We start from the raw sequence: 25,303 nt of genomic DNA, 5'->3' as shown, positions 1-25,303 counted from the left end.
GAACAGTTAATAAAATGGCTTTTCCACCAAACCTTTTCTTGGAGAAATGCTATGCTGGGTTGTAGGGTTGGCCCTGGTGGTTGGGATGACCACAGACCAGAAAGATAGGACGCTGTTGCCCGGTGTCCAGGGCTCAAGGAAATGGATACCTTTTCCATTCAACAGATGAGAATGAGAGTGGAGGTCCTCACCAAGGGACATGGAAATGTCCAGCTCCAGCAGGGAAGCTCCCACCTGCCCCTGCCCAGTCCTGACTCCAGTGGGTTGTTAATACTGAAGCATTGGACTCAGCAAGACCCTAAGGTTCCAAGGTTCTCCTTGAGCTTTACTCTCAGAGCTCAGAGCATGTAATTTGCTGGTTCAAAAATACTGAGGGACTGTATTCAGATGGCCTGAATACTTGGGCAGGAAGAAACACTTGTCTTGCTGACTAGGGCCAAGGGAGAAGGCTCTGGGGTTGAAGGAATTGGAGATGGGTAAATGGAGGAAAAGACAAGACTTCCGGAAGACCTCGCAGAGGAGACCCTTGAGACACAGACCAAGGGACTGAGAGCCATTGGAACGCTCAGAAGATTTGTGCTTTCATCAGAGCCAGGGAAATCTATGGAACTAGTCTGTGTACTCTGCAGTTTCAGATGAGGCCACAGCATGGGGAGAGGATTCTGTAAGGACAGCAAGTGAAAGGCAAGAGCCGGACTCCTGACATCTGCTTCCCCAGGTTGCAGCTCTGGCTCTAGGGTGCACGGCAGCTTTCTTGCTGTTGTGACTGGCAACAGACGATGGCCAGAGGATCTCAGAGGTCTTTCTCCAAAGCCCAATGTGCCAGTGTCACCAGCTAGCCAGCCAGGTTGGTGGCCCATCCCACACAGCTTTCTTTGTATGACTCAGAAGAAAGTTTGGGTCTGTGAGGTGTGGGCTCCAGTGGCTCTAAGAGAAGTTACAACATCACGGACATCAGAGCAGGAGGCCATTTCATGCCCATCTAGCTGGTGCCCTTCAAACTGGTTTCTTTAGAGCCCAGGACTCTCCTGAGAACTCAGCAGTCAACTAGACAGGCCCAGAACCTCTTAACTTTATTTTTATGTGTGCAAGGAGGCTTCAAAAACTTCATGGAAAAAATGGCATTAAGAGATAATAGAATGTTTCCATGAACCTTTTGAAATCTCCTCATTTTATACATTGGGCTTCATCTAAGTTGTGATTTGATAAGCGATCCATCAGAAACATTAAAAACCACTAATCTTACCCAACATTTTCATTGTTCACATGCACCTCACTGCTAGTCCTGGGTCCTGATTGGGAAATGCCCCAGGCAGAGCCCTGAGCTAGAAACGAGTAAGATACAACATGGCCCTGAGACCTGGGGTGGGCACAGCGCAGGAAAGCACTCACTTGTTCCCAGCCTTATACCCTAGAAACATGGCTGCCCTGGTCAGCAGAGTCCTTGACCTGCCCCATCCCAGAACCAATAGGAACCAACATAACCTCCAAGAACTCTTGTGATGGAAGAAAGGAGATCCCCAAGGTGACCAGACTCCCCTGAGATGGAGCAGTCAGATGACCCAGTGACATACCGGACCAACCCCAAGGTCACCCCCCACTGTCCTACAACCCTTCCAAAAGCCGTCTCACACTGGGCAGCACTCAGACCTCTCAGACAGTGTCCACTCTCAAGGAGCCAACACTCCCACAGGAGAGCAACGCAAAGTTCCCTCTTACCTCTTTCAGCATGTACTGGAAGAAACCAAAATGTCAAGTCCTCTGCTAGTGAGTCCTTGTGTTTCTCCTAAGGTCTTTGTGGGGTTCCTTCCCCTGCTCTAACAAGGTGGTACAGAGCCCTAAGCTCTTTGATCTAGAAACTCAGAACTTGAGTCAGACCCTTCTAGGGAGCCAACAGGGTGCAGGTAACCTATACATGCAATAATAGATGGCTCTTGGCTCTACACACTAAAGCTGGTCCCATCACCTGGAGTTCCTCTGTCCCACTCTTCCCAGCAGCAACCTCACACGGAATGGGCTTTCTTCTGATCAGTTCACTGGCTTCATCTGAGTAGGTCCTGAGTTCCAGAGCAGTGATAGGGTGTTGATAACATCCAGAGGCTTTTCTGGCCCCTTTGAGTCCCTATTGGTCATTCTTAGACTTATAGATGACCAAGTCGCCCTTTCTGATAGACCATAGGCTACTTTGAGAACAAGGGACAGGTCTTGGTCAGTTTGGGAACACCTTCACCAAGGATGGGTCCTGCTACAGAGGAGGTGCCTAGTAAATGTTTGTTAATGGATGAACTGGCCAGTGCATCTTGTGGGGTTGCCGATGAGGACCCTCATTGCTTAAATGAATGGACTTTATGGTCCTTCGTACCGCCTCATTCCTCAGCTTTTATCTCTTTTACAAATGTTTGATAATTGGTGTGACCTCTAAGTCAATGTGCAGTAGTATCCACCTGTTTAGTTAGTGAACCATAGAAGACAACTTGAGAAAGGGCCCACACATTTAAAAGAGTACTTTGTTATGTTATTGTTCTGCTTGACGAAGTGACTCAGCCCTTACATTCCTCTATGTGAGAAGAAAGGGAAGACTTGGAGAGGATCTGTTGTGGGCTCACAGGCCTTTGGTCTGGCCTCTGGAGCAATTACTTACAGAGCGCTCCTGTAGGATGTTTACATCCTTGCCTACACATACACTTCTCCCTCCTGATCACAGCTCCCCTGTTTGCCTTTAACACTCCACCCTTGGTCCTAGGAGGTTGTGAGGAACACCAGACCAACATTAGATGAGATTGTGCTTGGTGAGCAGTGAATCCTGGTCCAAGATTCACAAGAAAGACCATCCACCATGCCCCAGGCACCCACTGCTTCCAGATGATCACTGGGAATTGGGAAATGGTTGGGGTCTTAGAGAGGCGTTTCAGGTCCTAGGAAGTGTATGTGTAACTGCTACAAGCTCAGAGTTCTGACTCAGGCAGTGGGTGGGAAAGTGGGGAGTTGGAAGAGAGAGATGGGTGGGGCTGTACAGGCCACTGTAAGGAGCTTAAACTTTATTCAGGGGCAGCGGGGAGTTTAATAAGCGGGAGAGCAAGATGGTCAGATGTGTATATGGAAGGTTCAGACAGGGGAGGCGGGTAATGGAAAGATAGAAAGCAGTCCCAACTGTCATACTCATGGTGATTCATGAAGGAGTATAGGACACCAGGTTCTGAGGCTCCTGGGATTTAGGACCAGCCACCCTAGTGTTGCCATCTTGAAACAGCTTAAGATGAGCTCTGGAGTCATATCACCTGGGTTCAAATCTTGGCTTCATCACTCATTAGCTATGTGACCTAGGGCCAGTTATTTAACCTCCCTGGGCCTTATTCTCTAAAATGAGAATGTTGAATTATTGTGAGTTATCATTAGAAAGGGTTCCTAGTGTAGTGCAGTAGGATAAGCACTGGACTGCTAGTCTCAAGGTCAACAGTTCAAGCCCATCAGCTGCTCCTTGGAAACCCTATTCAGTCACTATGAGTTGGAACCCAACTGGATGGCACTTAACATTGTTAGAAAATATCTGAAAGATGTCCAGCACATAGTACATGCTCAATTAATCCCATTGTCCATTAGCTACCATGTCCCTGAAAACCCATATTCCAAATGGCTCTCAGTATGCTCACTGCTCCACTAACACTTAACCCTTTGGTTCTCAGGCTGCATGGGGTACCCAGATGTTGAGGCATAATCTTAATGAAGTCGGGGAACTGCTGGTTGAGAATCTGGTACCCCTTTAAGCCTTCCACCTTGGTCATTGGTTCAGGCATGCTGGGCTGGGAAGTGAAATCTTGGTAGCCCTGAGCGGATCATTCCCCTCTCTAGGTCCCTGTTTCCGGTAAAATGATCAGAGTCTGACTTACGTAACCTTTAGGGACTCTTTCCACCTGGGCATTCCTGAGTTCTCTAATGGATAGGAAAAGAATTGGAACCCCAGCCCCCCACCCTACAAACCACAGAAACAGCCCGAGCAAACCAAGATTCCTAGAAGGGGGCTTCACCCTTTCAAAAACCTGCCTCCAGGCTGAGCGAGGGGCTATCCGATGAGGTATGCCACCAGACTGAGTCCAGAGGACAGCTGGGTAAGGGCGTCAATCTCCAGTCATATCTCTGCCTCTGGCTCCATCAATGGCCTCAGGAGAGAGGTGGCTGTGGTCTGGAGAGGGGCCTGGGAGCTCTGACGACATGGCCAGACTCCAGGACGCATCAATATGGCATGATGCCATGGAGAAGTTGCTGGGTCAGGAGAGCCACCCTCTGAGGCTGTGCTGGTCTTAGGGTCAGGTCCTTGTACACCCACCCTACCCCTTCTGAGAGCTGCTTCCCTCCCCACACCCAAAAGCTCTACAGTCTGAGAGGCTACCCTGTGTGGCTTGCTTGCGGAGGGGGCTCAGAGAGCATCTTCTTCCTAGATTTCACCCCGTGAGAGTGCAGCCGGCATGCTGATGTGGGTCATTCCCCTCTCTAGGCCTGGGTGTCATGTCTGTAAAATGGTCAGAGGTTGACTTACATAACCTCTAGGGACTCTTTCCACCCGTACATTCCTGGATTCTCTTAATGCTTCTCTAATGACCAGAGTAGCCCAGCTACAGGGGGCCAGATGAGAGGCTGGGGCACCGAGAAACAACAATGCCTGAAGGCAAGAAAAACCCAAATCCATGCTTCATCTCAAAAATCAGCTTTTTATTATTGGGGGCCAGGGCCCAGATAGGGGGGAGGGTTGTTGAGCTAAAGCATCATTATTCTCTTTCCAGGAAATGTTGCGAGCTGTGGTGGAAAGCTCGAGACGTTGCATTTTTTTTTCGACCCAAGCATGTGTTTTTCAAAAATATCATCCATTCCCCCCACCCCCACTAATTTTAGAATCAGACCAAAGCCAAGCTACTGTCCTCTGTTTCTGTTGGGAAAATACTATATTTATTCGAGATGCAGAAGTGTGTCTCTGCAAGCCTCCTGATTGCTTCAGGAAAACAAATCTGCTTTAGACTAGACAGAAACCATGATACAAAATTTATTTCATGCTAGAATCGCTTTGCATAACATTGGGCATGCAGTTTTTTACTCTGAAGTTCTAAATTGCATACAATGCCAGGTTGTGCCTTAATAAAGGTGGAGGAGGATGTCGTTCCTCCCATGGTCCTGATCTTTTGGTGCGCTATATCCTGGTTTTAAAGTAACACTTTGAAAATCCGTATGGTGTTGACTGTTTACTATGAACAATTTGTCATGAAAAGTGATCACACTGGATCTACACACCAATAAGATGACAGAATCAACCTAGACTAGCTGCTGTCTGGGTTTTGGGGTGAAGTCCGCTGGGTCACAAGCATGCCAAACGGAGAGGGAAGAAGGCAGAGGTTCGAGTTTCTGTAATTCTACTTGGAGCAAAGTTCTCAGTCTCCGCGTATGAGATGAACTATGAAGGTGAGGTCAGTATGACTGATGACTGATCAATTGCCCTTTATGTTGATCTTGTTCTTATATACAAAAAGGGAAGCAATCTGTCCCCCATCCCAGCCCTCCTCCCTCCACCCTTAGAAATGCAGAGGTTTCTACTGAGCTCCGTTACAGACTGACTTCAACAACGTGTGTAAAAGTAGAGAGCTTCGCAAGAAAATAGAGAACTTTTGCGTTTCGTTATTGTTGTTGTTCAAGGTAATCATACAGTTGCAGGGTTTGGTTGGCTGGGTTTTCTGTTTAACTTCATGCAAGTCATGCTAAGGAATCCCTCCTCCCTCCCCCCTCAAATAAAAGATATTAAAAAAAAAAAAAAGAAGAAGGAAAAGAAATCCTCTACGGTCAGTTACCATTTGGCCGTAGAAAAAGCTACGTCCGTCCTAGTACAATGCCTGGGCCCCTCAGACTCGTCCGGCAAACCTGCATGGCGTGAATTTACTCTGTCCGAGGGTGAGGAGGGGCTGCAGGTCCACCCAGATGCTTAATAGCCACCAGTGTCCTCGGCCAAGCCGCCTGGTCAAGTCACTCTCACAGCCTCTGTCGGCATATACTTAGCAATGACAGGGCTTTCTTTGCAAAGATCTGTATGTAAAGAATACAATTAACACTTGAGCTTCTCTTCTTGGCTTTCCCATCCCGCTTGGTACTTAGTTTTTAAGGAAGGAGGAGGGAAGACAGAACAGCCGCATGCAGAGGCAGGCAGATTCTTCTCCAGCTGGCTTGGTCTGCCCATGCAGGGAGCCAGCCTAGCATGCCTCTTTCTCTCCCTCCTGGGCAATGGGCTGGATTCCCTAACTTGTCTCCTACTCTGTACATGGACTTTTACACCTGCATGGTTTATGGCTCGGAATTATCCACTGAAAAACAAAGTCCTTGGAGGCTGGCATGATTCCATGAGAGCAGGGGCGCCAGATGGATGTGGGGGGGGGGGCATTTCATCTTGGTGTCTCCCAAAGACTCTGATACCCAAGTTTCTATGGGGTTGAGGAGTAGGGATTACCTAAGGGCAGTGCTTGCCTCTGGGTTCTCTGGCTGCTACAGGGGTCTGGGACATCTGTCTCACAATTCTCACAGTCCTAGGGCTTCTGGAAGCACAGTAAAGAGACTCCCCTGGCTGCTCTTTGAGGCCACACTGATCAACCCAATCTTCAAGACGAAGGAGACAGGCAACCCATGAGACCTTACTGTGCAGGGCACAGCGATTAGGAACAGCCTGCATTCCTGTCACTCCCCAGGGCTGTCCCTGCTCCTGGGCATTCTGGTAAAAGCCAACTACGGGGGTGGGGTGGGGAGGGGTGTGGGGGGTGTGGAATCAGACCCATCCATGGACAGCGCCAAGGATGGGGCCTTCCCCATGGCCAGCAGCCCTCCACCATGCAGCACACCATGCGGGAGTGCTATGTGGCACTGGGGTCCAAGGGACCTCTGGGCAGGGCAAGGAAGGTGGGCACACTAGGTGGGGTCATTAGCATCAAGTAAACACCACGGCCAGAAGGATTTCCCACATCTCAGTGTAGCTATCTCGCCTCTTCGGCCTTTGCCTTTTATTTTGAGTTCTGTGTTTAACCACTTCAAATAGTTGAGCAGTTGTGAATGGCCACAGGCTATACCAACTGTTGCTCTCAGAAAACAGCCTAGCTCCTGGCCCAGCCCTGCTCTCCCCAGTCAGCATGCATCCTGTGTGAATACGGGAGGCTTCTCAGACATGCAGGAGCTGGTCAGCCAGACTACAGTGCTGAGTATGGCTTTCTCCACCTTCCAGGTCTGGGCCAATGCCTGCAGCCTTGAGCTGGAGTGCTCTGGACCCACCCACCACAAGCCTCTCTCCAGCCTGCACTCAAGCTAAAGGAAGTCTTTTTTCCCAGGGGGTCAGCCTAAGGAACTGACTACAGAGGCCACCACTGGTCTCAGCTTTCACCAACCACAAGGGGGCTTTCTGATCATAGCTGGGTTGCAGCCTGTGCTTACTGGGAACCCAAGGGCCTGCAGAGGCCTGCTGAAACGCCTTCTCTTGGCACGTTCTCCATCTGCCGCTAGCAATATTCTGACTGGTACACACCTTACCTCTGCAAGGACATTCGTCTCACCTCAAACCCTGAAATCACCTCTCTCTTCATGCCTCCCCTCCCACAGGCCTGTGGAGTCCCCTGAAAGGATGCTTCTTTTGGAGCATGGCCCATGGGTGGCTAAACCAGGCCTGACCAGGCTCACCCCACCACCCTCCCTAGGTCAGTGAGGCCAACCTGTCTCTGCTGGAGCAGTCTGGAAGAGTAGAGGCTGCTTCTGACTTGCTCGATACTCACTCACTGCTTTTGCCTCATGTTTTCTTCCTGCCCCTTAGCTCACTACTAACACTCAGGTTATCTCTGGAAGCCTGGCATTCACTTGGGACAAAGAGACTCAGACCTCTAGGGGCCACCCCCACAATTCCCTCCACTCCATGCCCCCCTCAGTGTGCCTGCCTGCCCCTTAGCGACCCTCGCCCACCACCCACCCACCCGTCTGCAGGAGGATGAGGCGGACCCTGGCGATGCAGAGCATGCCAGCCTCCTCTACATACCCTTTCTCATTCCTCCACCAGGTGGGCACGCGTACTCCCCGGTTGATAAGAGGAAGCAGGGTCCGTATCTCTCGCGGGTGCCTGAGCGCGTAAAGGGCAGGCCCTCATCGGGGGTGAGGGCCTGGTCTATGTGGGGGCAGTCTTCGTTCGCCAGCGCGGCCTTCGCCACCTCCCCATTCAGTTTGGAATCTTCAAACATATAAGCAGAAGCTATTGAGACACTGAAAACCGTTTAGTGGGGGGGGAGACAGGCCAGAGAGGGAGCATTGTTGGCAAAGGGCAGCCAGTCCCTCAGAACGGGACAGCAGGTGAGTCCTGGAGGGAGGCCAAGGCGGGGGCAGCAGGTCACTCAGGCAGCCCATGGGCTGCCCACATTGCTGGGAGGGAGAGGCTTCTGGGTTTGCTCAAAGTTTGCAAAAAGATGAGTAGATGATGACCCAGCAGGCGCAGTCAGTGCTGGGAGTGGGCCCAGGGCCCAAGGCGGGCCAATGAGAGGATGGTGTGGATGCAGTCATGGGCACAGGGCAGACACAGAGCTCAGGGAGGAGACAGAGAGACACTCAGAAACATTCCAGTCCAGAGAGGTGGCCTTTTGTGAACACCTCAACTGCTGACCAGAACCTGTCGCCTCCCACCCCAGCCAGCCAGTCGCTCAGGTTTCCCTAGTCCCATTCACGCTCAGTCTGGCCACTCAGCCTGGTCACTCAGCCTGGTCAGTCCTCATACAGCCCCCAACTGATCAGCTCTCCTGGATCCCATCTAACTGCTCGGCTCACACTATCCCCCCGCCCCCACTTCATCTCATCACTTGGCCTGCCCTGACCCCATCCATTATGGGTCCAATCCATCACTCTACATGCTCCATCCTCACACCCACTAGGTCTGGTCACCCAGACTCCTCAGCCCCCCTGCAGACCCAATCTGAGCACTCATTATACCCTGCCCCCACACAATCTACTCTGCCCCCATACAGACCCAGCCAGCATCCTCCACCCACCCTGCCCCAACGGGCCTGGTCATCAAACACAACCGGGATGAATATATGAGGTGGTGACCCCGCCAGGCACGGGGCTGGGAGGGGCTCCCAACCCTCTGCTGGGAGGGGCTTCCAACCCTCTGTCTCCTCTCGTCAGCGTCCCTGGCAAAGCAGAGCAAATGGATGTGTTGAAGACAACAGCAGCTGATGGGCTTTGGTGGGTAAGGAACGGAGCCTTGGCCTCTGCGGTAACCTGAGAAGAAGGCACCTGGGAGGTTGTTTGGGGGCACTTTGAAGACAGGAAAGTGTGGTCAGAGAAAAGCGCTCTCCCCTAGGCTGGAAGAAATTGTTCTGACAGGCCTTTGCCCCTGCCCCCATCCCTCCTGGGGACTGAGCCCGCTCCACATTCTTGGCCCTCAAAGCTTAATCTTTTTGGCCAGGGTGGTACCAGTTCAGTTTCCAGGTTAAGGCTTGTTGCTTCCTCAAATCTTCACCTAAAGGAAGAGCCTCAAGGGTGAGCCTTTTTGTGGAAGAAGACAATCAGTTAGGGCATGGACCGTGTTAGAAAGGCTGTCCTCAGGATTAAAGAGGGGGTAAAAGCTGGATACAATTTCCTCCCAGATTTGACACTTTTGTGATCCTGTTCACATCATGTAACACACGCAGAAGTGATCCTTCCCAGCGTGCACACATTCAGCGTGCATGTAGGTGGGATCACCACTCGTGTACACATCATGTCACTACAAAGAGGCAGTCAGTCAAAAGAGAAATGGACCAATCAGGTTTATTCATAAATCAAAAAAAAAAAAAAAAAGACCCATCATAGTTTTGGAACTTAAAAAAACAAAACAAAAAACTCTCTCTTACAAGATGGCAAAGCATTTCACGTACAATGCATTTCTTGACAAACCCCATGGGCCTCACTCCCCATTGACTATAAACCAGAAAGGCCCGTTACCAAGGTAACCCTGACATCACGTGACTGGGGCTGGACCCTCTCTGGGGCCTGGGGGACTGAGAGGCCCTGGGGCAAGTTGTGCTCACAGACTAGCCTGGACCTGCCTACTTCTCTGGCTGGCCCTGTCTTCCTTCCCCAGGGCCTCTAGGCTGAGGAAGCAGGGTTCTGGGGGAAGAGGAGAAGGAGGAAGAGGAAACAGATGGATTTTGGAGCCAATGATGTTTCCTAGAGGGGAAGACAACATGTCCTCCCAGGCAGCATCTCCACCTGGGGATGAGAGCAAGGACTTGCTATCTGTCTGGTCTTTGTCTGTTAGTAGGACTATCTACAGCCTGCAGTTCCTGTCTAGGGTACAAGTCACACTATCTCTGCTTCCACCGAGGTGGTGCAGCCTGCGTCTCCTCCTCCAGCTCTGTGGGCTCTGAGCCACCCCCCAAGTGTCCCACAAGTGCCATTGGCCCTGGGACTTCCAGCTCCCCAAGTCTCTAAGGGGCCGGAAGTTTGGGCTGACTCTCCCTTTAGGGGCAGGGGGCAACCACTTGCCATCAGGATTCCTATGGTGGCTGTGAACTGGGGACCCTTCCCTCCCGGGGGCTAACTCTTCTCAAACCTTGACCTTTGAGGAGGGGACTGTGACTGGGTGGGTGTTTACATCTTGCTTGGTGACTGAGTCCAGACTCACTGGACTTTTGGATTTGTCTGAGATTTGGGGCTGCTCTCAAGAGACTTGAGGCATTCTCACTTCTCAGCTGGAAGAGAAACCAAGAAGAGGTCAACACTGAATCTCGGGGTCCTAGGAGACAGGCCAGAGATGTGAGCTTCCCCAAGAGTCCCCACCCTCTGCTCCACCTGTCTTTTGGATGAGATGACAGTAGAAGTCTTGGTCCCTCCTCTTCCGGGAAGGCTGGGAGTCCTGCCTATCTGGCCCCAGGCCCCTACTAGACCCACCGGCCTGCGAAGGTGAAATGGCAGCATGGCAGCGTCTTACGGAGATGGTTTCCAGGCTTTGAAATGGGCTGAGATGAGCGTCCGCGAGAGGGTCATTTTTTTAAAACTTTGGAGCAAGGAGAACCCGCGTGGCCGGCCAGCAGAGCCCTGGTCTCCAGGCAACGCCGGATGTACTTACTGTTCGCACCAGCAGCGGGCGCTGGGGGGCGCACGCAGGACTGGGGCGGGGTGGGGGTTTGCTGGGTGGGGTCTGCCCAGCTTGGGGCTCAGGGAAAAACGTCCCGGGCTAAATAGGGACAGTCTGTGAGAGACACGAGCAGAGTACAATCACGAGAACCGGCACAAGTCATGCAACAAAACGAGGAGAGAGAGAGACATGATTAGTGGAAAGAGAGAGAAAGAGAATGTGAACAACACGGAAAAGAACACCCATGTCTGGCACTTGATTCTGTTCATTACTCCCCTACTTCCCCTCATCCCGCCTGGGGCAACGAGGACCCCATTCAGGGCTCAAGCTGCCTCTCCCATAGCTGGGTCTCTATAGAAACTCGCCCCACAAGAGGTTCTGCCATGAGGGGAGCTGAAGGGGCACAACCCACAACCCACCTGCTCCACTCTGCCCCCAACCCGCTCACCCTCCAAACCATTTCCTCCCACCATGCCCTTGGCACTCACTGCAGCCCCACAGGGGAATGATGTAGGAAACACACACACACACCATCCCCCCCGCCCCCGTTCCTCCCACCAAAGATGACCCAGAGGCTGCAGTGGGCACTCCCAATGGGTCCAGCAAGGGGCCTCTTTGTAGCTCACTGCCACCCTCCCTTCCCCCTTGCCATACCCCTGCTCACCTACAGTGAAACCTCAAGGACCGACCCACATCACAGGAGCAAAGATGGACAAGACACACGTGAATGGACATGGCAGGACAGGGAGCTGGCTGAACTGTCTAGAGCAGGTGGTCTGGACCCCTTTCTGGGAGGAACTGCTTCTCCTGAGCAGTCAGCCCCAGGCAGACCTGGGCTGTACCGCGGAGTGCTTCTTCTGGCAATCCCCTGTGGGACCCTACAACTGCCCCAAGAGACTATAGTTCCCAGGACAAACAGGAGACCAAACCTTCTCTAGGACAGACCTGAGGCTCAGGAGGGGGTGAGGGAAGGGGCTGCTGGAAGGACTCTGAGGGTATGTGTGACTGCTTTCAGAGCCCAGCTTGGTTTTAGAGTGAAATTGGAGAACCCCAAGCTTCAGCCACTGTCCTCGGGGACTTCATCTCACCTCCCACAATTTGTGTGGGGCCTGGTCTCCACCCACCACCTTTGCCTGCCTCCTCCTGGCCTCCCCCGCACTCACTCACTCACTCACTCACTCACAAACTCACCCAACTCCACACTCATCTAGGCCCAGAGCTGCAAACAGAAAGGAGGCAAATGGGGCAGAGATGAGGAGGGGGCACCCCTTAAGGACTGGTGATGGTAACTAATTGGAGTTTTACCAACCAGCTCCTGAGCTGGGAGCCCAAAAGCTGGTGGAGGAGTGTTTGGTGAGGCATAAGGCTCAGCAGATCTGTGAGATGAGGTGGTCAGGCCAGAACACCACCAGCAGCTCCCTCCCTGGGGTCATTTGCCCCCTAGACTCCCCCAGCTCTGGGAAATGAGCACTTGAGCAAGGGGTGGGGAGAGAGCACAGGGACTGGAGAAAGGCAGGAGAATCAGGCATCAGACCCCAGAGAGCCAGCTTGGGAGGTACCTCCTGAGCCGTAGAGATGCCCGAGCCCCAGCACTGTGGGGCCTTAGAGTCCAGGTCAGGGTCAGGTGACTCCCAGGGGCAGGACTGCCAAGGCTGGGAAAGAGCTGTGGGGTCTAAAAGGGGAGTCTAAAAGGAGTGTGTGGGCTTGCAATATGTACTGCAGCATGGGAGGAGGGCTTATGTCTCCAGGGCATCTGACCATCTGAACAGTGCCTGCTCTCATGTATGTGTGCACACCTGCACAAGTGCTTATGTGTGCTCCCTCAGAACATGGATAATACTGTTTCAATGGTTAGGAGTGCAGAGCAGTCTGGGTTTGACGGGAATAAACCAGGGATCCTTGGCAGGTGGGCCTGGGGCCCCCAAGTAGCATCATAATGATGTCACTTAGACTCAGCTCTTTCTGCTGGGCCCAGAGAGGAGCTGGAGGCTCCGTGGTGATGGCTCTTGAGGTTGACCCAGCTCAGTGACAGGCATCCAAGCCACAGAGGTGGGGCAGGGGCTTTCACAGACACATGCCTGGCTGTTGCTAAACAGGAACCATGCCGTGAATGTGGAGCCCTGCCCCACTTCTGACCCTCTGTTCCAGCCTCTCAGAGCCTTCCCACTCCCTGCCCTAGCCCAGGACAATAGCCACTTTCCTCTCCAGTGCCTACAGGGATTCCAGGAAGAGGGGAAGAGAGGGTGGAGGGAAAAGGCTGTGATGCCCACAGAGGCAGAGATGTGGGCTCTTGGGGTACTGCTGTGACTATGTACTTGTGGGATGAAGCCAGAGCAGGATCAGGATCAGGATGGGGTGGTGGTTCAAAGATAGCATCAGCAGGGAAGAGAGACTCAATCATCCACTGGGGGAGGCCATCCACACCTGGAGGAAATGGTTCACCTGGAGCCCAGCTAGCCTGCAGACTCCTGGCATACATCTGGGTCATATGCTAATAGCTACCTAAGCCTCCCACCACGCCAGCCTCCCACTCACCCCAGCACTCCTCAGCTCAGTGTGGTCATTCTTCTCTGGGTCATCCATTCCTTTGAAATCCCTGTGTCCACAGAATAAGTCGATGGTATTCCATGGGTAGAGGTAGACTATGGGCTTTATATCTATAGACCAGAGCCCCATGATCAACTTTATGTGCTATGAGCAGGTTCTCATAAAACTGAGATAGTCCCATAACAAACCACTAGCCATGGAATATTAGAATATATCCCACGGTGACTAGTATTGTTGCATGGCCCCCCTCCCCCTCCCCGGCCCCCAGTGAATTCATGGGAAATGTGGTTGTGCACTGGTTGGGATTCTTGTATTGCTGCTGCAGCCCCTACATCGAAAATGGGGAGAACCTTCAATGGGAGGTTGTTGCTGGTCTGTTACACTTTCGTCTAAGCTGCCAGGGTGGTGGCCCTCTCTAGTCCTTCGCTCACCAGCCACTTCTATCAGAAGGCCACCAGAAACTTCCACTCAGCCATCAACCCAAACAGACAACGTGAAAGCTCTAAGTCACTCCAACAGGTTCCTAAAGATCAATGCTAAACTCTAGAGTGGTGGTAGAAGATGAGTTGGTTCTGCATGCTATGGGGTAAGTTAAGCTTGTTACTGAGGGCTAGAGGCATCTTCTAGGAAGGACCTGGAGCTAGGCAGCCGCAATCACAGCAGAAATTCTACTCAGCTATGGAGACAGGCTCTGTTGGGGGATGAGACTCCGTGCTTCTGCCTCTGCAGGGACCCCTTGCCCAAATTCCACACACCACTTCTGCCATCTACACAGCCTGAAGGGAGCTGCGTAAGGAATCAAATCAAAAGCCATCTGGTGTTTTCAAATCACACCCATTCCCGCCCCTACCCTGCCCCAGCACTAGGTCAGTAGTCTGAGTCAGAGACTCATGCTCAACTCTGCCCCTTGGGCTCCTGCTAATATAGTCCTCAGCAACACTGCCGGCCACATGTGTTGTCTCTTTAGAACATCACAAGACCAACCGCATCAACCTCCTTACTCAGAACCACCAGTGAGGCTCTTGCCTTCTGAATTCGACTGCCCAGCATCTCCCTGGGCTCCAGGCCCCACATCTCGAGACTGAGCATGGAGTCCTGGGTCACCCATGGAACCAAGGAAGAAGTCTGACTGAATCTGGAATCATCGCTACAGGGGGCGGAGTAAAAGGTCAGATCGACATGCCTCTAAGAGGTTTCCTACCTGCTCTGTTAATTTCTAAAATTTCTTCCTGGGTCAGCGGACATGTGTCACTCTGAGTACTGTGATGTGGAGAGTTTACGACAGATTTACAATAATTGGGAGATCCCAGCTGCGGTGGCCGTGGAATATGCTTCTTTTTTTTCTTTGGTAGTTTCTGCTTAGCCATGGCTAAGGAGTAATACATCCCGAAATTGTTCACAATGACGGGCACGGGCATGGCGATGGTTAGTACACCTGCCAGCGCGCACAGAGCTCCCACCAACATGCCGGACCAGGTCTGTGGATACATATCTCCGTAGCCCAGTGTCGTCATGGTGACCACGGCCCACCAGAAGCCAATGGGGATGTTCTTAAAGTGGGTGTGCTCACTGGCACTGGGGTCATTGGGCTGGGCCCCTATCCTTTCGGCATAGTAGATCATGGTGGCGAAGATCAGGACGCCCAAGGCCAGGAAGATGATAAGCAGAAGGAACTCGTTGGTGCTGGCGCGGAGAGTGTGGCCCAGGACCCTCAGGCCCACAAAATGACGGGTCAGCTTGAAGATGCGCAGGATGCGCACGAAACGGACGACACGCAGGAAGCCCAGGACATCCTTGGCAGCCTTAGAGGACAAGCCACTTAGGCCCACCTCCAAGTAGAAGGGCAGGATGGCCACAAAGTCAATGATGTTGAGTGAGTTCTTGATGAATTCAACCTTGTTGGGGCAGAAGACCACACGCATGAGGAACTCAAAGGTGAACCAGACCACGCAGACACCCTCAATGTAGGTAAGGAAGGCCTCCGTCTCGGCTTCCCGGTAGTAGCGCACTTGCGTGCCATTCCGGACATTCTCGATCTCCGTCTTGTTCACAATGGGGTTGAAACGCTCATGGGTCTCCAGGCAGAAGGTAGTGATGGAGACCAGGATGAAGAAGAGGGAGGCAAAGGCCACATACTGTGGGAGAGAAACAGACAGTGTCAGAGGGGTGGCCCTCCCACCTACCCTCTATGTTGGGTCCAGGCAGAAGGCCTGGCCTGGGGACGATGCCTGCACAATACCTCTCACCTCCCTAACGTGGGTCAAGCTGATTACCTTTAGGGTAGGGAAGTAGGGGAAATTATGGGACTATGGCACACACTATTCTGTTTTCACTAACTCATTTCGTTTTCTTCCTGGACGCACGGAGTCCTGGTGTGGTGCTGTGAATTAAGGTGCTGGACTGCAAGATTAGTTTGAACTCTAAGGTCAGTGATTTAAGCCCACTGGCTGCTCCTGGGAAACCCAATGCATGGTCACTGTAAGTCGGAACCCACTCCACGGCACTTAAACAACAAGTGAACACACGAAACTACATTTCCCAGCCTCCCTTGGAGTTAAATGAGGTCACGTGATGGGGTTCAGGCCAATGGAATTTGAACGAAAGAAATGGGTGCTCCTTTCAGACCCGGCCCATCAATCTTCCATTCCCTTCCTTCTTTCCAGTGCTGGCCAAACGTGGAAGACCCAACAGAGGCCTCTGAACCCCTAGGGGACAACAAAGTCACCAGAGGAAAGGAACCTGGGTCCCTGAAAGAAAAGGCATCCACTAAATAATCTTGTTAGATCATGTCTGTGGAAAGTTAAGTTTGAATTGTCTGAAGTCACCATGATTTGGGCATGACGTGTTAGCCAAAAGATGAACAGTTTAAACCAACCCAGAGGTGCCCTGAAAGAAAGGGCCTGAAAACTCGATGGAATGCAGTTCTACTCTGCAGCTCTTCGGGTCACCTGTGTTGGAATCAACTGGCAACAACTGCTTTGGTTTTAGTTTTGGAGCATTTTCCTGACTAACCAGACAAAAAAAGTGACATGGCTTCTGGGGCTGAAGCTTACAAGAGGGCCATTCAAGCCACACCTCCCTTCTCTCTTCCTTCCTCCTCCAGTCTGTTCTCTTGCCTGCACTCATCTAGCTCACTCATCTGGTCTCTTTCCAGTTTGAGCCTATCTTGTTGTTGTTACATGTCATTGAGTCGGTTCCAACTCTTAGCGACCCTGTATAGGGTTTCCAAGGAGCAACATCTCTCTGCCTCAGGGCCCTAGATGATGTGTTTTTTGTTTGTTTGTGTAATCCCTAGCCTTCTAGAAACCTGGAAATGAGTTTCCCATCTTTGGAGGCATTCAAATAGAGGCTAAACGATCACTTGTCCAAGGTACTGTGTTGAAGCTTCAGACATCAGGAGTCTTCAAAGGCCAAGAGTCTTATCTTTGTGCTTCTTGCCAGATCCTAGGTAGTGTGCAGGTGGGAAGAAGGAAGAAGATGCTGGGGGACTAAGGCCTCCTAAACATAGGTGGTACCTGCTGCATTTGGACCACACCTGTGAGAAAGCAATGCCAGGATAACCCAGCTGGTACAGAAACAACGGCTCTAGTCCTGAGCTCCCTGGAGAAAAGGGTGTGATTTGGTAACTCCATATAATGATTCCCTGGGCCTGTTTAGTCTCCAACAGATATGGGTACCTCAGGAGGTGTACTCAAGCAACTGACTGAGTTTCAAGCCCTCTTGTTGTTGTTAGGTGCCATCAAGTCAGTATTGACTCATAGCGACCCTATGCACAACAGAACGAAACATGCCAGGTCCTGGGCCAACCTCACAATTGTTGCCATGCTTGAGCCCATCGATGCTTCCACTTGGCCAATCCATCTCGCTGGGGTCTTCCTCTTTTTCTCTGATCCTCCACCTTACCAAACATGACATCCTTCTCCAGTGACTGGTCCCTCCTGACAATATGTCTGAAGTATGAGAGACAAAGTTCAGTCTGAATTTTGGGCCAGGTCTCTTCTCACAGCCTCCAGTGAGGTGTCCCTGGAACTCTAACATATTGAAAGCTCCTCCTGTTTTGGCCTTCCCCTTGACAGATGGATCTCTGACCAGTCAGCCCCAGGGGGTCATTCCTCCCTGCATGCTCTCACCACTCCTCCAAAGCCCCCTTCTCTCTGCCTGGTCAAGACCATCCATGGCTGGAGCAGGGCCATCTGCCAGGAGGCAGCCCAGGACTACAGTCTGGAGTGGGTGGCATCTTATTCTCCTGAGCTGCCTTCATAGACAACTTCAGGAAATGTCAAAGCCACACCTTGTAGCATCATTTACACATTGCCATAATGTACACTGATTTGGGGAGGCGGGGGTATGGAATTTGGAAGCATCATGCTGTGATAGTGAAGTTTCTGTGTCAACTTGACTGGGCCAGGATTCTCAGTGGTTTGGCAGTTAAGAATTAGTGGTCCCCCAGGATGAGAGCTAATAGAATCAACTCCAGGATGAGATCTGCTGTGAGTAGTCAATCAATTTCCTTGGGGGTGTGGCCTGCTTCCAATAGATGGAACACTTCACAAAGCTTGCTGCTTTTCTGCTGGATCTGAATCCTGCACCTGGCTCACATCTGAACTTGAGTCGTCAGCAGCCTGTCTTCTTACCTGCCCGACCTGCTGATCTTATTTCATCTGACCCATATCTTGGGACTTGCCTACCTTTACAATGGTGTGAGTCATTTCTTTGATAAAAGTTTCTCTCTATATACACATATATAAGCTTCACTGATTTTGCTTCTCTAGAAAACCCAGCCTAAAACACATGACAATCCTGTCTGGGTTGACAGGGCCACAAAGCCTGCCACCCAATCAGGGAGGGATCACAGTAGCTAAAAGGTGGAAACCTCCAAGTGTCCATCAACAGATGAATGAAGGAACAAAATGTTGTCTATCCATACAGTGGAATAGTCTCCAACCAACAAGAGAAATGAAATTTTGGAACATGCTATGCTGTGGATAAGCCTTGAAAATGTTATGTTGACTGTAAGAAGCTAGACACAAAAAGACAAGTAGTATGTGATCCCACTTCTAAGAAATATTTAGAATAGGCAAGTGCAGAGAGATAGAAAGAAAATTAGTGGTTATCTGGCCTTGAGGGAGGGAAAATAGGGAATCACTGCTTAATGGGTTTCTGTTTGGGATGATGAAAAAGTTTAGGAAATAGTGAATATTGTACAATATTGTGAATTAATGCCACTGAATTCTTACTATGGTTTAAATGGCAATTTTTATGTTATAGATTTTCACCATAAAATATGAGGTCCTGGCCAGTGGCAAGAGATAGGAGGCCCCTCCTCTCCTCACTAACCCCACCTCCTCTGCGCCCTATGTGCATCCGTAACTGTGTCTCTCAGCAGGACCAGTACAATCAAGGAGAACCGATTTCTAGGCTCCATGTCAGCCACCAGTCCTCCCGCCTGCTCTGGTGTGGTCCCCTGCTGCCCAGAGAAAAGCCCAACCCCCTCAGCCTGGCCTCCTCATTCGACTTCCCAGAGTCCTCTCCCTACAGGCCCTCATTCTTGCCACATGAAATGCTGCCATTTCTGAGCACAGACTCTCTCTCCTTTCCATGTTCCCTCCATGAGAGAATGTTCCTGCAACTCCAGCTAGCAAAACATCCTTCCATGTCACACTAAATCCCCCTTCTTCTGGGACACTTTCTCCAGGTGAGGTTCCCCGTGGCATGTGTGACCCTGAGGGAGCAGTAAATGTTCCAAATAGTCTCTAAATTCAGCCCTAGGGAGATAGTGAACCTGTCTCCTATTCTGATTCTGCAGGGCTAGAGGCTCATGGGAATTCTAGACCGGCACTGATATCCCAGGAGCCTGCTAACTCCCAGATGCCCCACAGGTCCTCAGAGGTCTCACTTCATTTGTTCTTCTCACAGTACAAATGACTGAGAGGAAACTGAGACCCAGAGAGAGGTCAGACCTGCACTGGATAACATAACACTTGTTGTTGTTAAGTGCCATCAGGTTGTTTCCGACTCATAGCAACCTTGTATAGGGTTTCCGAGGAGCAGCTGGTGAGTTTAAACACCGACCTTGCAGTCCAGTGCTTAGCTTACAAAGTCACACCAGAACTCCATAACACTAGGGTGGGAAAAACCTTGGTTCTCAGTGAATCAATGAATCACCTGCCCAGATTGTTTCTCTCTGGGTCCTGCCCACAAGGAATGGGATGGTGGGTAGGCAGAAGTTAGACAGAGAGCCAGACACTACAACTTCTTTCCCAGGGAGGGATGAGGTGGAGGTGGGTCCCCTGCCCTACATGGGTTCCAGGGGCACCTCTGGCATCTGCTCCAGGGGAAGCTGGCCCATCTGTCACAGGCAGAGCCCCAACCACATCAGGGTCTAAGTGGACCTTTAAGGGCTGTGGGGGAAGGTGTCCCTGACCTGCTTAACCCCACACACTCTCTTAAAGCCTAAAAGCTAAGAGGTTAGCCACAGGGTATAGCAGCTAAACCAGGGGTCACACCTAGCTGAACCTTCCCTTCCGCTTCCTTCTGTCCCTCTTCCAGAACAAGCTCAGGGCAGGAAGGAGAGGGAAGTACTGCCAGAGCTTGAGGACCTACTATGTGCCTTTAGTGCTCACAGTAATCTAGTGAGATGGGCTACCATAACCCCCATTGTACCAAGGAGGGAGAGGATGCCAGGCCATAAAGCTGGTCAGAGACCAGTTGATCTAACTCCAGAACATACGCTCTTTCCACTACCAGAGCCATCCAAGCTACTGGGTTCACTGGGTTCACTGGGTTCACTGGTCCCTGGCTCTGCCTGACAAGTCCCATCTTGGAGCCCAGAACCCAGTCCAGACTCTTTTGCAGTGAGGGAGATGGTGAAGCCTGGATCCAGCAACACCTGAATTCCCCTTAGACTTGTTGCCCAAGACAAACACCTGTGACAAGAGCAGCCTGGAAACAGAGATGCTACCTGCACCTTGTCCAGGGAATCAATGATGATAATACCCTTGGGTGGCCTGGCCCATGTCCTTACCTGGCTCACCTCCTCACTGGCCCCGAGGAATTCAACTTGTTCTGGGAGTTCAGTTGTGGTGGGGGATACGTACATGGGGATTGGGGGTTCCTGAGATCTGCTGACCCCTGGCCTTGGAAAAAGCCTCCACAGTGACCCTGGGTTGTGTCCAATGTGAGCTGTTTCTCCAAACCCATCACCCAGAGGGCATGGGACAGTCACTCACAGACCACAGACACACACAACTCTAGAGCACATACCTTGCCCAGTACCTAAGTACACATTACAACAGAGTGTCTCTACACACATGCATATGAAACACAAGGTGCACACTAGAGCTTACTGAGACATCTCATCACCATACACCATAAACAGCCAGGTGCTGCACCATGAGGCACACCCCTCCACCAAGCATACACCAATAGTACGTGTGTGTACACGTTCAGAGCATATGGCCGATACCACAGTGGTAACCACACAGCACACATATGCTGAGTACCTACAGATCCCTCCATCCCTCCTCTGCCCTGGTGGTCCCTTATATACTCCTCTGCCCTGCCTCGTGTGGTAGCTGACTCAGTGTCTATTCTTCCACAGGCTGGACAGCTCCAGTCCACCTGCCTTGCTCCTCTGCCGCCCCTGATGCCCACAGACTGCCTGTCCACTGGGCAATGCCAGCTCCTGGACTTCCCTTCTATGTTGTTGTTAAGTGCCGTTGAGTCAGCTCCGACTCATAGTGACTCTGTATAGGGTTTCCAAGCAGTGACTGAGGGATTTGAACCGCCCACCTTGCAGTTCAAAGCAACTTTGCGGTCCAGTGCACTATCCTGCAGCGCCACACCAGGACTCCATTCCCATCTGTAGGCCCTGCCTATCATCCATGTTGTTGTTGTTGTTAAGTGCCGTCAAGTTGGTTCTGACCCATAGCTACCCTGTATAGGGTTTCTGAGGAGCAGCTGATGAGCTTGAACCACCAACCTTGCAGTTCAAACAGCTTTGCAGTCTGGTGCATTAACCCACAGCACCACACCAGGACTCCTATTCCCATCTGTAGACCCTGCCTCTCATCCATGGGCTCCCTTAATTCTTGTCACCTGCTAGACCAATCACCTGTCTACACCCAGTGGCGCCACTAGGGATGGCGGGGGGCGGGGGGCGGGGGTACAAACCACACTGGCTGATGTTGTTAGAGGGGGTGACACCAAAAAGTGTATAAGATTTTTGTGCAGTGTTTCATGAGAAATTTGTTATGTTTTTACAACAATATCCATGTAGTTAGTTATAACAGAAACTCTTTTGTAAGCTCGGCTTACATGCATCAATATACAGGGGACTTGAAAAAGTTCATGGAAAAATTCCATTATCTTTCAGTTCTGTTTTTTCATGAACTTTCTGCAGTTCCTTTGTCTTTACATGACTATAACACTCTGCTAATTTCTCTTTTGAAAAACTACCAGCTGCTCTGCGGGAGAAAGATGAGGCGTTCTGCTCCCGTAAAGATTTACAGCTTCGGAAACCCTGTACAGGGTCGCTATGAGTTGGAACCGACTCCACGGCATGTAACAACAACAACAACAACAATGCGCTCCCGGTCAGAGCTGTCATTGTGATTCAATGGCAATGACACTTCCAGTCATGTGGTTTCATCTGTACAAGTTACAAGCACATGCTGTTGTTTTCATTGCTGCTGGTGTTTTTATAGTCACTGATTCTGTCAGCTTTTCTGGTGTTTAAGCTACAATACTGTGGTAAGTAGTATTTGTGGATCTATAGCAATGACTTTTTTGAGAGCGAAGTGGTAATTAAAGGAAAAAGAGAAAAATGAAAAAAAAATCGCTCCTGCTCACTTACTAATAATGTTGTAATGCAATGTAGAAAGATTTTAAATGTAAGAAATACTTACAGCTATTCTCATCACATGCTATTCTAGGATGAAAATTGATCACACACATTACTAAGCATTCGGTATGCTCTGGTTCGGGTGGAGGTCATGATGTCACTGCTCTGCCCTAGCCCTGCAGCAGCCAAGTCCCTCCACAGGTAGGACCAGGCCAGCTTTTCCACTCTGTGAAATTTCAAAACAATGAAGGTGAGATCTCACAATGCAGCATAAGCCCAAGATGGTAGTTTATGCTTTTTCTTTTCTCCCTAGGACCAAATCACAAACCGTGAGAGACCCACCAATTGTGTTCTAGAAAGTGGTAGCCATAGCAACGGAGCAAGGCATCCCATTCCCATGACAACCAGGGTGGTGAGGCTGTTGGCTGCAAAGTCAGACAAACCTACTAACGATCTGTTGACTTAAGAAGATGTTTTATAAATCACCAAGATATTTTTATCATAACCCCACCCCTGAAGCCATAAATCAGCAAGGCAATTTGCTCTCTATTAAAATGACCAATATGTGCTATGACTTCCATTTATCAATTATGTATGCCAAAGTCATCTTCAGAAGATTGTGCTTGCGTTTTGGAACTGTGCAGGGTTCGCCGTAGGGGAATCTGTATTCTTGCAGCCTGGTGTTTCAAGAACAGGCAATGGTTGTAACATGGGTCTTAGACCAATACCTGATCTGGCCAAATACTTGCTGTGTGACCTTGGCTGGTCATGTCCCCTCTCTGTGCTCATTTTCATCATCAGTAAAGTGCGGGTTGGTCTTGGGTCCTTTTGCCAGGATTCTGAGATAGTATAAGGACACAGGCAGTGGGGGCATATGATGGCTAATCGGGGGAGCCCTGGCTGGTGTCCAGGCCCCAGGCCCCCAGAGACTCCAGGTCAGTTTTCCTGCCTAATTAAATCTGCCCAGCGGGTGTGTGCAACATTTGACTCAATCCATGTGGAGTCAGTGATGCAGAGCGGGCGGCATGGCCAATTGTCCTAAATAAATTGCCAGTTGAGTTGGGTTTGGAAACTGAATTAGATTCGTCTGGACTTCCTTAGGCAGGGTATGCCCACAGTTAGCTGAGTTGGCTGCAGGTTTTGAGGGAGGATCAGGAGTGGGGGGTGGAGGGTGGTTAGAGCTCTGGTTGGAGTCCAGTTTCTTTTTCATCCACCAATAAAAGCCTTCACCATCAATCTTGACAGGTTTGGCTCCTGAGCACTCAGTTGGCTCCAATCTTCCTCACTAATCTTCCTCCACTGGCATCTGCTTAGGGTGTGTGTGGGGAGGAGCTGCCCATGTTGGTCCTAAGGGAGTGTGTGTGTGTGTGTGTGTGTGTGTAGAACATGTCTGTGTGGGTGCACATCTGGAGGGAAGGATTGGGAGTCTGCATGTAACTGTGCAGTACGTGCATGCATAGTGGAGGTGTGTCATTTGTGTATATAACCCTAGGCATGTGTATAAGGTTTGTGTAAGTGGCTGCTGTGTGCAGCGTTGTTGTTGTTAATTACCATCAAGTTGGTTCCCACTCATAGCGACCCTGAATAGGGTTTCTGAGGAAGGGCTGGTTGAGTTTGAACCACTGTTCTTAGGGTTCAAACTGACCTTGTGGTCCAGTGCTTATCCTGCAGCACCACACCAGGACTCCATGTGTAGTGTTGTCGGTGCTGTTGTTGTGAAGTGCCTTGGAGTTGGTTCTGATCCATAGCGACCCTGTTTAAGGCTTCTGAGGAGCAGCTGCTGAGTTTGAACTGCCGACCTTGCAGTTCAAACAGCTTTGCAGTCGGGTGCATTAACCCACAATGCCACACCAGGATTCCATGTGTAGCGTACCAGCATTTAATTAATGCAAGTGATAGAAATGTGTGTGTATATGGGCATATATATGGGATGTATGGATATATATATATATAGATGATGGTGTGCATGTGTATATATATATGTGTGTGTGTGTATATATATATATGTATGCATATATAAAGTTGTGTATGTGTGTATAGAAATATGTATGAGGGTGTTGTGTGTGTTTATGTATGGGGTGGTGTGTGTGTGTATGAGGATCTGTATGGGGGTGGTGTGTGAGTGTGTATGGAACATTTGTATGGTGTCTGTGCATGAAGAATGTATGGGATCATGTGTGTAGATGTATGTATGCATGGGGCAGTATGTGTGCACAGGCATAAGTATAAGGTTGGTGTGTGTGTGTATAGGGAGATATGTGAGATGTGGTTGATGCATGTGATGTATGGGAGGTGTAAGAAGGGGGTGTGGTGTTTGTGTTTGTGTATGGGGAATGTACAGGGTAGTGTTTGTATATGTACTCCAGTAACTGAAAACCTGTTGTTATAGTTGCTAGGTGCCATTGAGTCAGTTCAGACCCATTGCAATCCTATATACAACAGAACAAAACACTGTCCAGTCTTGCGGGAACCACACAAATGCTGCTATGCTTGAGTACATTGCTGCTGCCACTGTGTCAATCCATCTCGTTGGGGTCTCCCTCTTTTTTGCTGTTCCTGCATTTTACTAAGCATGATGTCCTACTACAAGGACTGGTCCCTTCTGAACTATCAGAGACAGAGTCTGACCATCTTGGCTTCTAAGGAGCATTCTGGTTGTACTTCTTCCAACACAGATTTGTTTGTTCTTCTAGCAGTCCATGGTACTTTTAATACTCTTGTCCAGCACCGTAACTCAAACGCATCAATTCTTCTACAATCTTCCTTATTCATTGTCCACTTTCATATACATATGAGGCTATTGA

At 50.5% G+C, this 25,303-nt stretch overlaps 1 protein-coding gene across 1 annotated transcript in view; it reads right to left on the bottom strand.

Annotated features, from left to right (window-relative positions):
* Positions 1-4,688: 4,688 nt before the first annotated feature.
* KCNC1 (potassium voltage-gated channel, Shaw-related subfamily, member 1) overlaps positions 4,689-25,303 on the bottom strand; it is a 55,319-nt gene continuing 34,704 nt past the window's right edge. Inside the window, exons 2-4 of the mRNA XM_006865799.1 lie at positions 14,859-15,792; positions 8,042-8,230; positions 4,689-6,063 (exon numbers count right to left, since the gene is read on the bottom strand). Of these exons, the coding sequence (XP_006865861.1) occupies positions 5,999-6,063; positions 8,042-8,230; positions 14,859-15,792 (1,188 nt within the window). The 3' untranslated portion in view covers positions 4,689-5,998. The remainder of the gene's footprint in view (positions 6,064-8,041; positions 8,231-14,858; positions 15,793-25,303) is intronic.

This window comes from Chrysochloris asiatica, unplaced genomic scaffold, assembly GCF_000296735.1.
Source record: "Chrysochloris asiatica unplaced genomic scaffold, ChrAsi1.0 scaffold00083, whole genome shotgun sequence".
In the NCBI taxonomy this organism is placed as follows: Eukaryota; Metazoa; Chordata; class Mammalia; order Afrosoricida; family Chrysochloridae; genus Chrysochloris; species Chrysochloris asiatica.
Note: the sequence above shows the minus strand (reverse complement) of the source record. Positions and strands in the feature narration are given on the sequence as shown.